Genomic DNA, 13,733 nt, shown 5'->3' on the forward strand with positions numbered 1-13,733 from the left:
AATCTCCCCCTATGGTATTTTGTTTGGTTCAAGTAAAATAAGAATTTCCCAATATTCCTGAATCCCAATACTGGTCAATTACGTGGATTTGGTAAGTATTCAGAATTCCCAAATTTTTCTGGCTCCATGATACCTTATGGGGACTTCTTTTTATCCTTGGGTGGAGCAGATTGTCCTCTCAGCCAGTATACTGCTATAGGTGCTGCTGGATTTTTTTTGCCTTGGTTATAATATGTTTCCACTCTTGGTGATTGGTGGCAGTAGTTTTGGCCATATGGATAGTCAATTGCTGGTTTCTAATCCCTAAGGGGACAATTATAGTCAATCCATCTGGAACTTTTGGGGGGCTGTTTTTTTGAGGTCGAGACCCCAAATTTGTTGCTCTCTTCCACCCCCGACAGACCTGAAAAATCCTGAATGTTTTGGGGATTTTTCAAGCTCAGCCATTTTGGATAGCTGACCAAATACCCCAATACCAATAAGGTATTTTTCAGCATGTTTTTGGACTCGGGATACTGAATGCACATCCCTAGCCATTGGCTCTTTGAGCTAGGGATAGACACGGTACACAAGGGGGCAGTGTTTACATTGTAATTCTCAAAGGTAATCCAGCAAACCTGCTAAGAGCTTCAAGTTGGAGTATCATCTGTTGACTTTACCTGTGAACTGTGCTGTTTTCTTTCCTATCCCAAACATTCCCACTGCTGTAGAAGAAGCAACATCCTCTTATTTTCTTATGCTGTGACGTGGGTATTTATAACTGGTGCAGCTTTCAGCCCATGGAAGGCTGTGATGGAGAGAGAGTCCATTCCAATTCTGAAGGCCTCATGAAGCAGTGGAAGAACTGTTAATGGAGATGATCTACCCCATATTCACTTTGATCAGGAAGGAGGTGGCACCCTGAACATAACAAATGGATGGTGGCTGCTGAATTAATTTGACATGAATTCTTATAAGTGGTATTCTTAAATCCCATGTCTCCACTTCTCCTTAGGTAGCGTCCATGTCACAATAAGATGCAAACTTTTTTGTGTGCTGGTTGCTGGTCTATTAACCTTCGCCGGCACCATTTAGGCTAAAGCTGGAAGAGAATTAAGTGTGCCGCTGACAGTCAAGTAAATCTTGCAGTTCCTTTGAGAGCTTCTGTTCTCTGGCTGCAGGTGGTCATTCAGCTGTTGACTTCTAAGGTGTCCCCTATCTGGAAATGGGTCATGTATTGGAAGTAGCCCAGAGCGCCTTTCACCAATTCCACCCTGTTTTAGAGAAATACAACCTAGACCCAGATATGTGCATTAGTAATATCCAGATTTGATTACTGCAGTGGTTTGGATGTTTTGCTTAGCCCAACATGGCTAGGCTTCATGGGGAGCCAGAGTTATATGCCAGCTACACTGGCTTCCAATATTTTTATGGGCTTAATACAAGTGCTGGTCTTGACTGTTGATGTCCTTAATAGATTATGCTTACAGTATTAGAAAGTGTGCTTCCATCTCTAGCAACCAACCTGAGCCTTGAGATTTGTTATCGGAAGCTTTGGGAACCAGCCTTACTGGAAGGAAGCGGAAGAGGTCTTTTGGGCTGCTCTCCTTTCAAATGCTAAATTTCCTCTGGAACTGAGAGCAGGTGGTTCCTTAAAACCTCCTCTGTGGGTCTGAAGACCTGGAGGGTGCTTGAGTTGCGTTAATGAGTAATGGCACCACAGAAAAGAAATTAAGTGTTGGCACAGCTGAAAAATTGCTGTGGGATGTCGTAGTTTTATTGATCTTGCTGCAGGTTGCTTCTCAGCCTTTTAGCTAAGATCAAGTGTATATTTTGCTTCCCATGTTGTAACTTTGCTTTGGGGAGTTTTTTTTAATTGCTAGGTGATCTATAAATAAATCCCCTTGAAAGGCACAGAAGGAAACAAAGTAGCAGGTTGAAACAAGGAGCCCCAAGTACCTAGCATTCCAAAATAGACAGCATGACAAACTGCTTTTTAGAATGAAGGCAACTCTAAAAGGTTTGCACTCAGACAAAAGAGGCACCTTTGCTGCCTCTTATTTGTGAAGCAAGTCTGGGCTTCAGCCAGCAGAGAGGGAGTACATTCAAGGGCTCACACTGCCAGGCTGCACCTTCCTGCAGTTTCAGTGCAGGGAGGTATCACTAAATGTGAATATCATGGCATTATTTTCTTGGATAGCTTATCTGTTTTCATCAGGCCAATATCCTTGAGCATGTCTGCCTGTGGAAAGGGGTGTTGGGGACTAGACATTTTAAGGTGCAGCTCTTGCAACGTAACAAGTGTGCAAGATACGTGGATGGGTGCTGGGAATTACTTGTCCTTCCCTATGTGGCAAAATTAACAACTCCATTCACACCCCCAGCTTGCATGGACGCCGCTTGAGTCTGAGAGTTGCACCTTCCTGTTACTGCTGCAGCAAGAGGGAAGAATCTCTCGGCTTATGCAGAACTTAAGCAAGCAAAGAAATGAGGTGGAGCCTATAAGGGCTCATGGGAGGTAGGAGCAATGCTGCTGCGGCTCCTCCAAAGGCTCCCCTGCAACTTCTTCCTTGGAGCTGGCTTTTCCTCTTCCCCCTTTTTTCCTGGTTGCTACTCTCAAAATTGCATGCTTCTGGAACATGCACAATTGTGAATTTTTTTTTCACAATTGTGAAATTTTTTTGGCGGGGAGGGGATAGGTATGTGTTATTTTGGTTAATGTTCAGTCATTTTCTTGCAAAGCCACCTATGTAGCTCCTCTTAGTGTTTCTATGATTAGCAGGGGGACCAGCCACTTAATGATTAGATGAAGTGATACAATATTGGGAGAATAGTGCCATGGCGGGATGCTGCCAAGCAAAGGTGCATGAAGGAAATCCTCCAGAGCTGCCAGTGCTCATCTTAATGGGAGGGAATTGTACAGACACTGGCTGTGAATCACAAACACAAGAGCAATCCATGCCAAGAGACTTTGTATATCCCCATTTATGATGGAGAAATATATACTGGAAGGGAGGGCTATACTCTCTCCAGTGGAGAACTGTTTCAGACCGTTTTCTCCTCAAATCTCTATTATACAGAATGGAGCTGGTTTCTTTTTTACATTTTTCCCATGCTTTCTGCTGCAGGTTATTGGTGCAGTATAACTACAACTAAGGCAGAAAAACTCACTCTATCCAGCTATTTGACATGCTGAGCATTAAAACTGCTTGAGGAGGTCTCATTTCTTTATTTATTGACTGCTTTATGGCTCCTGTGCCTCTCCTGCCAGCTCCTAAGTGGCTTTAGTTACATGTACAACATAATAGAGCAGCTTTTAAACTAACTCACAAGGACAGCTTGGGCACCTCCAGTTTGAGACAACTCATCCCAGTGGGGTAGAACATGAAAATGAGAGCAGGGCAGAACACAAAAGTTCCTTAGAGTTCAACAAATCACCTGTGTGCTAATATTAGAAGCTTCCAAACCAAGAGTGCTTGTTGCTAGGAGAATTTAGAGTTAGTAGGAATTTTATCTTTAAATGCTAGGCAGGACAGGGATGGATGTGTTGAGGCTGGTATTGCACTAACAGTATACAGTCAAATAGAAAAATAGGGGAATTGACTCTGCTGCCCCTCCCCCAGTTGGGCTGTTACTTTAAAAGATTGTATTTGAAATAAGGGAGTGTATGACTAAATCTGTAATACTTGGGTGACTTCAACTGCCTTAACACTGACTGGAAAAGTATGTGCTTGAATCATGCAATAGAAGAGGATTCCAAGCATCACAAATGTGCATAACTAGTGCATAACTAGAGATGCAGTGACTAAGCAGGGCTTGAAACCTGAATTGAATCAAATCCCCCCAGGCTGTTGGAAAGTTAAAGTGAAGAAAGTTAAAGTGAAGAACTAAGAATCAAATCCCCCCAGGCTGTTGGAAAATTATTGCCACTATATTAGTAGAGACTGAGGTAGACCTCAAGTTAGGAAAGGTATCGCTAAATCTAAAAGGATGCCTGCAGAACTAACATTGAGAATATCATAAAAGCTGCTTTTAGAAAGTGGGAGATGAGAGAGGAACAGAATGATATCTTTGTGGCTGATTTCGCTGTGGAAAATTTACCCTGTCTTAGCGGAACAGTGTCTGAAGAATTAGGTCAAATTCAGATGAGAAGTGATAAAGTTCTAGGACTGCTAGGCAAACTTAAAACAGGTAAGTCTCTGGGTTCAGATGGAATATACCCAAGTTAAGGAAAAAAGCCTGCAAAGCAGATATTCAGCATGGTCTCTACCAAAGTAAGTACTGTTTTGCCAACCTTTTGGTCTTTTTTGATCACGTTAACTAGCATGAGGATAAGGGTTATCCAATAGACATTATACACATGGGTTTCCACAAAGGCTTTTTTTTTTTTTACAAAGTACATTACCGAAGATGTTTGTGTAAGCTTAACATCCATGGTATAAGAGGGCAGGCCCATTTATGAATAAGATCAGTAAACAGATAGGAAGCAAAGAGTAGGAATAAAAAGACAGTTCTCTTCACTGGAGGAATTTGTGCAAGTGCAATGTTCTACAGAAGTGTGTCCTTTTGACTTAATGTGCTTGCACTGCATTTAAAGCTGGCCCGTGCTTATTAAACCCGAACCCCAGCTCCAAGGAAGGATCTTTGCCCAATTTTGTCCTGTTTCATAACTCAAACAATGGAAAACCTGTTTTTATCAATCCTTAAACTTTTGGGAGTGCTTGGTGGTAGTGGGGAAACATAACAGCTTCCTACTAAGAAAAAGGAAAGGTATTCCCTATTGCTTGATAACTGGGGATGGGTAGGGAAAGGGGCAGACAAAACAATCCCACAATAGATTCAAACTCAATCACATTGTAGAGTTACACTGGCAGAGCTGCTTATTAGAATCTATAAGATTCAGGAGCCCTAACTTTGACTGAAATCCAGACGCAGGCCCTGACTGTGAGCTCAACCCACAGCCATTGCTTTGGTCACTGATCAAAAGGGGAAAGATAGGATGTGCCCTTTGGTGTGGTGCAATCGCCAAGGCCCGAGGAGGCTGGCACCATGGTGCAAAGATCCTCTTCCTCAGGAGCGCTCTCCTTATGAAAAGATCCTTCCCCAAGAGTTTATTTTTTTACAAAGTAGATCTGGGTTTAAGTTCTGGCATAGCACCTGTGTGCAAATTGCAGAAAATCCAACCATGCTGGACTTTGAATATGGAGTTTGAAAACATTCTTACCACCTCCAAGTGCCTTTTAAAATGACCATGCAACTTCAACAGATGCCCAAAAGAGTTACACTTACCTGTAACTGCTGTTCCTCAACATCTTCTGTGCAGACATACATGGGAACTGTGCTTGTGCAGGGTGGCTGTGGACATTTTTCTTTCTAGCTAGAACTCTAAAGAGAGGGCATCCTACCCCTTTTGGAGCTGGAGCATACATGCGATTCCTGCCCAACACATTACATGCTCCAAAGGCAGAGTGTACCCTTCCCTCAGTTCCTGCTAAGCTGCCTCGAGCCCCCCATTATGGCACAACAGGTCCTGTGAGAACTCAGTGGGGCAGGAGGGAGGGTATGTGTGTCTGCACAGGAGACAATGATGAACAACAGTTACTAGAAAGTATAACTGTTCATCTTCCATCTTCTAATGCAGCCCCATGTTGGGCCCATTACTAAGCTGTTTACCAGAGGAGGTGGGATGAGTCTCTTACTGGAACAACACCTGTAGAATAGCCGTGCCAACAACTGCCTCCTTCCTTGCCTGAAGATTTAAGGCATAATGCTTCATGAATATCTCTTCTGTTGACACAGGTTGCAGAACTACAGATGACCCCATTGATGGAATGCAGCAGACAATCCCTTTGATCTGGTTGAATGAACTTTTACATCGGCATGGTTTCCTGGATGCTCCATAACTCCGATGTATGGCCACTACCACCCATCTGGACATGGATTAGGCTGAACCAGCTTTTCCATTCTCAGGACACCAACCACAAATAAATAATGTGTTGTCTTTATGAAATGACTCCGTTTCTTTACATAGGGCTTTCTCGAGCTCAGGATCAGGAAAAATACTAGGACCACTACCTGTGCTAGGTGGAATTTAGAGACTACCCGAGGTAAAAAAAAAAAAGCCAGACTTGGCTGCAAAATGACCTTTTTGCTGAAAAGAAATGGGGAATCTACTCTAAATGCTGACAGTTCAGTGACATACATAATGACCACATAAAACCACTACCTTCCTCAAGAGTAATTCTAAGGAACAGGAGGCTATAGGGGTGACTGAAATGGACACTGAGGATATGCACAGCAAGGCTGGTGGTATTGCCTTTGGCCTCTGTAGGATGGGATAGCAAAGCCATGCTGCCTCTGAGAAAAGCATGGTCTGTGGGTTGAAGCTGAGGGGAAGATGCTCAAAGATGCTCTGGCTGAGGTTTTCTTCATTGTTGAGAGAAACTTGTAAGTGGATTGTGTAGAAAGTATTGACCCTTCAAAGGGGAGATCCTCAACTTTACAATGGGGCTCTAAAGGAAGAGCAGCGCTGCAAAGCCATGAATGCCTCTGGAGAACTATGGCAGAGGCCATAGATCTCATTGATGCATGTGTAGTGTGTCCGCCCATGTTAAGTTCTTGTTTGGATGGTTTAACTGCCTTGGATTGAATAAATTTGGCAAGGAACTTGCATTCATCGGGCAATTTGTCTAAGTACTAGAATAGGATCTACCACAGGAAAACTTGGTAACCTCCCATGAGTTTGGAACATGGAAGTTAAGAGCACATGATGCATAAAATTCCCTCCCCCCCCATGTCTAGATGGTGGCTCTCCCTGTCTGCTGAGGATGAATACTGACCTGGCTGTTGGCATACTTGCATGTCTTCCATGACTAAAGAGAATGTTGGAGGGTGAGTAAAGAGAAACTCACAAGGCTTGTTTTACTCTACATGAATTTTCTATTTTACAAGTTGTATCCAGAACTGAGTCTAGCTTTTGCCATATTAGAACTGTGAGGCCAGATAGGTCCTTTAATATTCTAAGGCTACCATTCCTGGAGTGCTGAAATACAGCCTTCTCAGAATCCTGTCTTTTGGATGGTCTTTTGTTGAGATGTCAATATCTAGGGCTTTCACCGTTCTAAACATCTGTTCTCCATAGAGCCAGTTTGGTGTAGTGGTTAGGAGTGCGGACTTCTAATCTAGCATGCCGAGTTCAATTCTGCACTCCCACACATGCAGCCAGCTGGGTGACCTTGGGCTCACCATGGCATTGATAAAGCTGTTCTGACCGAGTAGTGATATCAGGGCTCCCTCAGCCTCACCTACCTCACAGGGTGTCTGTTGAGGGCAGAGGAAAGGGAAGGCGATTGTAAGTTGCTTTGAGCCTCCTTCGGGTAGAGAAAAGCATCATATAAGAACCAGCTCTCTTCTTCTTCTAGGAGATGCTGGGGTCAGATGGCTCTCCATAACACTGGATAACAGGTCTGAAGCACTCCCAGAACTATAATGGGACGCCAAGGAGACCTCCTCCTCCAGTTCCTGGAATGACTGGATTAGAAGAAGTGTAGAACAAGCCTCCATATAACTCCTTGCACTCAGTTCATGCTCCTCTAAGATCTGAGGATGATGTCAAGTCTATGTACTCAATTAGGATGGTGACATAAGAGGGTTCACAGGTTGGGGAAGGTTCACAGGTTGCCAGGATAAAAATGGCCCTGGTTTTGATGGAACCAGGTGTCCCGTAGGGACTGGCAGGAATTGAACGTGGTCCCAAAATGGGTTTTCTTTGTTGGCACCCAGAACTATTGGACCTGAATCTGGAGTCATTCTGGGCAGAGCCGAGGAGGGCAAATCCTTTTTCTGCAGGGCAGCCTTGAGCCCCTATCTGACTGACAGACAGGCTACATTCCAATCTTATGGGCTTCTCCCAGACACAATAAGCAGAGCTCATGTCCTTTGCTGAGCATCATTTTCATTCCATATTTGAAACATTTCTTAAACAGTGCCTTGGACACCATTACGAGGAACCACAGGCCAAACAAAAATGGAGAATTTGTTTTACGACTGGGAATGCTCTCAACTCGATAAACTCCCAAAGGTGAAAAGACCATTCTTTGAAGAAGAAAAAAGGAGTCAGTTTTGTGTACTGATGACAAAACTTGATGGAGCATCACCAGAAAACTTTCTATTCTTGTGGCAGTGAAAATGGGACTGGGAGGGGGAGTGCTTCGCCTTGGAAACATGTGACACATTGGGTGGGAATCCTGCACAGGTGGTGGCTATGATGGGGCACGCCGTCTTCGGAGCTTTAAGGTAGGGAGAAAAATGTCTACAGCTGGCCTGCACACGTGCAGTCTCAATGTGAGGCTGTGTAAGAAGATGGAAGAAGAACATACTGCTCTTCAACACAGCACACTGTTCTTTAATTGTTTTGAAGTGTTGTTTCTCCATTTTTGTTGCTGGATGCAGAAACTGGGCATTACAAACTGCAAGAGACACAGACATCAGGGCACCCACGAGGCACCTTCTTTTTTTTTACTGTGGTCTACAATGGCAGCAAATTCACATTACAAAACGTTGGGCCATGGGGCTAGGTACAAGGCTTCGTTTTTCGTTTTTTTTAAAAAAGTGTCATGAAATTAACAATCATGGGCCTAAACAATTTTGTTTCCTGCCATCGAACTAAGCTAAATCACGGTGGGGAAAAGTGTCACAATTTTCCCCCCATCTTTGTGGTTATGAAAAATAATAATGTTATTAACCAAAGCATTCTATGTACATTTTGTTTAAATCCACACAACTATCAGATAAACAGAACTACAGAAGCATCTAGGGAGCACAGTTTAACCAAGCAGGGGCTGTTCAGAGCCACTTGAGTGTCGGATCTCTCTAGATTGTCTCTTGAAAACACTGAAACCTGGAAAGTGACGGAATTTAAAACAATAGGGAGAGGAACGCAAGATACACCACAGTCTGCCCCCCACCCACAACTATTGCTACGAGGGATGAAGTCATGGTTACACCAATCATCCTAGCCTTTTTACTGGAACAAACCTATTCCTTTGTGGACATGTCCTACCATGGAAGGGATAGCCTTGAATGGCAAGGGGATAAAGTCAGACAAGGTCAGACTTAAGGATGTCCGAGCTAAATCTTTGCATCAAACTGATCAGGACAAGCTGCAGTTGATCCCGATCCCTGGGTTGGCAGTAGCTGTATTCCTGTTACACCCATGCAGCATTTTTAAAACTGTACTTAATCCACCTCCAGCTGCTCAGTACCCACACAAGAGATGTAGGAATAGAGGAAATTAATGGGTTCACAATTCTTGGAAGGTAGACTTTAAAAAAAGGGTTGTGTGACTATTGAGCTACCTGGTTTTTCCCCTTACGGAGACTGTCAAGATCTGGAAGGCAACTGTTTCATCCCTGGATACTAGGTTTCTATAGCGGAAAGGGGAACAGTGGTGGTGAGCGGTTGATTCTGCACAAAGAGGTAGGTAGTGTGCTACCTTGTCACCCTATTAACTAAAACTATCCCATACATGAAAGTTATTTTTCAAACCCTGTTAAGTCTCCTAGGAAGCTGGGAGGTATAAGAAAGCAAGGGGTGTGTGGGTGGGTGTGCACGCACCTTGCACTGTGGACAGGAAATCTGAGCCAACTGCATTCCAACCACTGGAATACAAAAACCACCATCTTCAGGCTATTTTCATTTTGAAGACATTGCATGCAAGTGATGTGCACGTAAACATCTTTCAGTGCTCTTCTAGAATACAGAAAGCCACTCCTGCTTCATTACTCCATTTTTTAAGAAGGGAGAAAGCCTCAGAGCTATAGGTTGAGAGGAAACTTTATTGAGTCTCGGCTGCTTTTGCTTTGATCTCACCCCTCCAGTGAGGCAGGAGGGGACACTTGTATTTCTAGCTATGGTCAGGATGGCTCAAATGGCTCTGAAGCAACATTCCTCAAAGCCCAACCTTCCCTTACAACGTGGTATCGAACCCATTGTCCTTGCAGTCCTTTTTTTTTTGCTGCCGACTGGTGCTACTTCAGTCTTCAGTTGCACACATCGAGACGCTGTTTGCATGCATAGAACTGTAAAAGGGAGAATGTGGCAAACACACGCCTCGTGCAGGTACATGTGCTAGAGAGCAAAAGGACTGTACATCCAGAGGCCCCTGTGCATACCAGCCCATGGTGTGTGAAGCAGTGCTACGGCCTGGTGAAAAGTTTATCTAGGCTGTGATTCACCAACTGATTTAAACTGCATTTACAGAGGTTTAAAGATTCATCTCACTTTGTGGGAATACTTGGGATTCAGAGATTTGGCAGAAGCCACTGCCCTCCAAAGTAACTGCTAGGGAAACCTGAGTAAGACCAGTCCCATTCCAAGCATTTCAGATTTGAACATGGAGAACTGTGCCTCCCAGCCATTTGTTTAAAAGTCATCAAAGAACACTCTACCATCATGTAACACGGGGGTGGGGTATGCAAGAGGGGAATAAGTCTGCCTTGATTGGAAGTCACATTCTCTATGGCAAGTTTTTACTCTGTACAGAGGTTGCACACGAGGTGGAGAAATCTGTATATGCATAGACACCGGATGTGCATGACAAAATTAGGATTTTCTATTGTCTCATTAAATTACCCACAAGCTGGTATAAGATTCCTTCAGAATTTTGACGAATTGGAGTCATTAACAAAATAGCTTCTATCATTCACCCACAATGTGATGGTTCAGCTCCGAGACAAATGCATACTGGGGGGTGGGGTGAGTTTGGAGGGGGGGGGGAGGGTTGGGAGAGGAGAGAAGGTAGAGAAGCTACTGACTTCTGGCTCCACAACATTTGGCCAAAATGGGAGAAGGGCCAAAGTGAAATTTAGTGAGTGTTCCCCACAGAACATGGGAGACAAAATGGGTGTGACTGGAAAAAGGAATTTGATTATACACAGGGTATATATTTTTGCACACACTTTTACACACAGCTAGCTATAGTACATGTAAAAATATATGCTGTACATACACCCGCTCTCAACGAGGTGCTTTTGGTTTTTTTTTTTTACAAACACCATCCAAATGCATGAGTGTGCGCATGGGTATGTATATGTGTGTATGTGTTAAATATACAGATCCTACTAAGTGTGTATATGCATATGTACACATACATACAGGCAGTCAAACTGCCAGCCCCCCATTAGCTACCTACTTTCTTTTTTCTTTTTATAGAAGCCGTCAGCTTTCACCCAAGAATGGTCTTAATATCACATACCCCTTTGGAGACAGTGTTGTCCTGTGTAGCAGCTGCCTTCTTAAACAGTGGTCCTTGCAAAACAAACAAACAAACAAACCCCATCAAAGCAACCATTAAAAAAAAAACCCTGCAGGAAGGGGGAGGGGAAATTGCAGGAAAGAAGAGGATGTGTGCATATGTGGGGCACTATATGTATATCCACTGAGTGGTAGGACTGGGCACCCTGAAAGGGGGAATCTTCTTTCTGCAGCATCCCTCACGGGAGTGCAGCCCAACTCTACCTTATTGCATACTTGCTTCCTGGCGGCATTGAATGGACCGGCCGGTTTACGCACCTCACTGATCTTGCCCTTTGTATATGTTCAGCTAAAGATATATGAACCCCAAAGCCCTGGTCACCTTCCCCACCCCTCTCCCTCAGCCTCCCACACCCCGCCCACTGACAAGGAAAAAAATAATGATTAAAGAAACCTGCAAAAGGCTGCTCACTAGCAGAGTGCAACAGCACACGCTGGACAGGTATCCTCTCCTGGAGCTCTGTGGAAGAGTTTACTTCCAACACAGTAAACAACGCCATGCAGAGGAAGGATGACAGAAGAAGGAAGGTGGGGGGGGGACTAGAGCGGGAGGCCCACAAGAGGCGGGGTGCAGACGGAGAGAGACCGTGTGTGGAAGGGGAAGACAAAGAATACAGCAGAGAGGAGAAAAAGCACAGCATGGCAAGTGCCCAAGGCTTGGTTTCGTTTTTGTCCGTTTCATGTAAACAAGCTAATAATTTCGCTTAGATAGAACAAGTAAAAAGGATGCAGTTCCAAGTCTAAAGGACTGTGTTTCCAAAAGTCTGTTCCACCACACCACAGCCAGTGTGAAAGGGCAAGAAGGTGAAGGGAGAGAGAGAAACCAGAGAACGGGAGAAGGGAATTTCCTTTCAAAATCTTCATTACTTAAAGCTGGAGAGAGAAAGAGAGAGAAAAAGCCAAATTGGGAGCCCTTTGAAAGATTGGCTCTGCGTCTCTAGACCAAATAAATCACACTAAGTTTAGTGAACCTTTTTTTTTTCCTTTTAATGATGTGAAAAAGAGTGCGTTTTCTTCCTCTCTTCCCCTTGCTCAAAGACGGGTCTGTGCCTCAGGGACGTAGATTTCAATGCTGTCCGCACTCTCCGTGGCAGAGTTCTGTCGGACCGAGGCAGCACGCTTTGCTGCCATCAGTCGCTTGCGAGCTTCCTGGCGCTGTTTATCCACTGAGTCGGAGGCCTTGTCCCGATTTAGCTGCGCTTTAGATTTGGCTGGCTTCTTTGGCACAGGTGGGGGCGCTTTCTTCTCTTCCTGGAAAGAAGAACAGAACATGAGCTGGCCACCAAATGCCAGTAGGTCACAGGATACTATGTCACAGACAGGTAGCACTGAATTGATATTATTCAAAAGAAGAAGAGCTGGTGCTTATATGCCACTTTTCCCTACCCGAAGGAGGCTCAAAGCGGCTTACAGTGGCCTTCCCTTTCCTCTCCCCACAACAGACACCCTGTGGGGTGGGTGAGGCTGAGAGAGCCCTGATATCACTGCTCGGTCAGAACAGTTTTATCAGTGCCATAGCAAGCCCAAGGTCACCCAGCTGGCTGCATGTGGGGGAGCGCAGATTCCAACCTGGCACGCCAGATTAGAAGTCCACACTCCTAACCACTACACCAAGCTGGCTCTCTATAACCCCCCCCCAAAGTCAAATAAACAAACAAACCAAATTGTGAGCCCAAAACACACTACTTATGATTGTTTTTCCAGCCTGGTGGAGTTATTATTGTTTAATGTTATATGGTTACTCTGTTATTATCAGTTAATATAATATTAATGCTATAGTTAGTTATATGTAATGTTTCCTGTATAGTTTTCAGTTCTATGTAGACCGCCCTGAGCCTTCGGGGAGGGCAGTATATGAATGTAAATAAATAAACAAATAAATAAATAAATAGGAGTGACTTAACCCAGCACCTGTGAGTAATGCATACTATCAACAGGATACACTATTTGCAGTCACCAACATACAGAGAAGTTCCCTGGTTATGGAGCGTTATAAAAAAATTGTTAGACTAACAGGATACTGTCCCTTGGCTATGTGAAAATGCCAGAGCTCTTTAGGCATTACATAGACAAGCCCAGAAGGATCCTTGCGCTCATTCAGTCCCCACACTTCTCTGTGCATGAGACCCTAATTATGTCCTCTTTCATGGCAAAAAAATATCTTGCCACTATGAACACAACAGAGTCCCAAGGAGTTATATAAGGCAGTAGCTAAACACCTTTTCTTGTAGCTAAGCATCTACTTGAGCCAAAAATATAACCCCAAATATATTGGTTATTTTTTTGGTGTACTTCAGCTTCCTGAATGTATCCCAGTTTTCTTGAGAAAACTGACCCCACCCCCTCAAAAGAAACCCAAGATATATTCAGGGACCACAGGAAGGTACAAAAAGAGTTGAGAGGTGGGAGCTGTTTGTGAGGCTTCTACTGTAGTCCGAGAA

The 13,733-nt window shown here is 44.1% G+C and overlaps 1 protein-coding gene across 8 annotated transcripts in view; it reads right to left on the bottom strand.

Moving 5' to 3' along the window:
• Positions 1-8,465: 8,465 nt before the first annotated feature.
• Positions 8,466-13,733, bottom strand: part of DLGAP4 (DLG associated protein 4) — a 360,647-nt gene continuing 355,379 nt past the window's right edge. For all 8 annotated transcript variants that reach the window (XM_077335345.1, XM_077335344.1, XM_077335347.1 and 5 more), the window contains one exon: positions 8,466-12,543. In XM_077335345.1, the coding sequence (XP_077191460.1) occupies positions 12,325-12,543 (219 nt within the window). In that variant the 3' untranslated portion in view covers positions 8,466-12,324. The remainder of the gene's footprint in view (positions 12,544-13,733) is intronic.

Source organism: Paroedura picta, chromosome 4 (genome assembly GCF_049243985.1).
Source record: "Paroedura picta isolate Pp20150507F chromosome 4, Ppicta_v3.0, whole genome shotgun sequence".
Classification (NCBI taxonomy): domain Eukaryota; kingdom Metazoa; phylum Chordata; class Lepidosauria; order Squamata; family Gekkonidae; genus Paroedura; species Paroedura picta.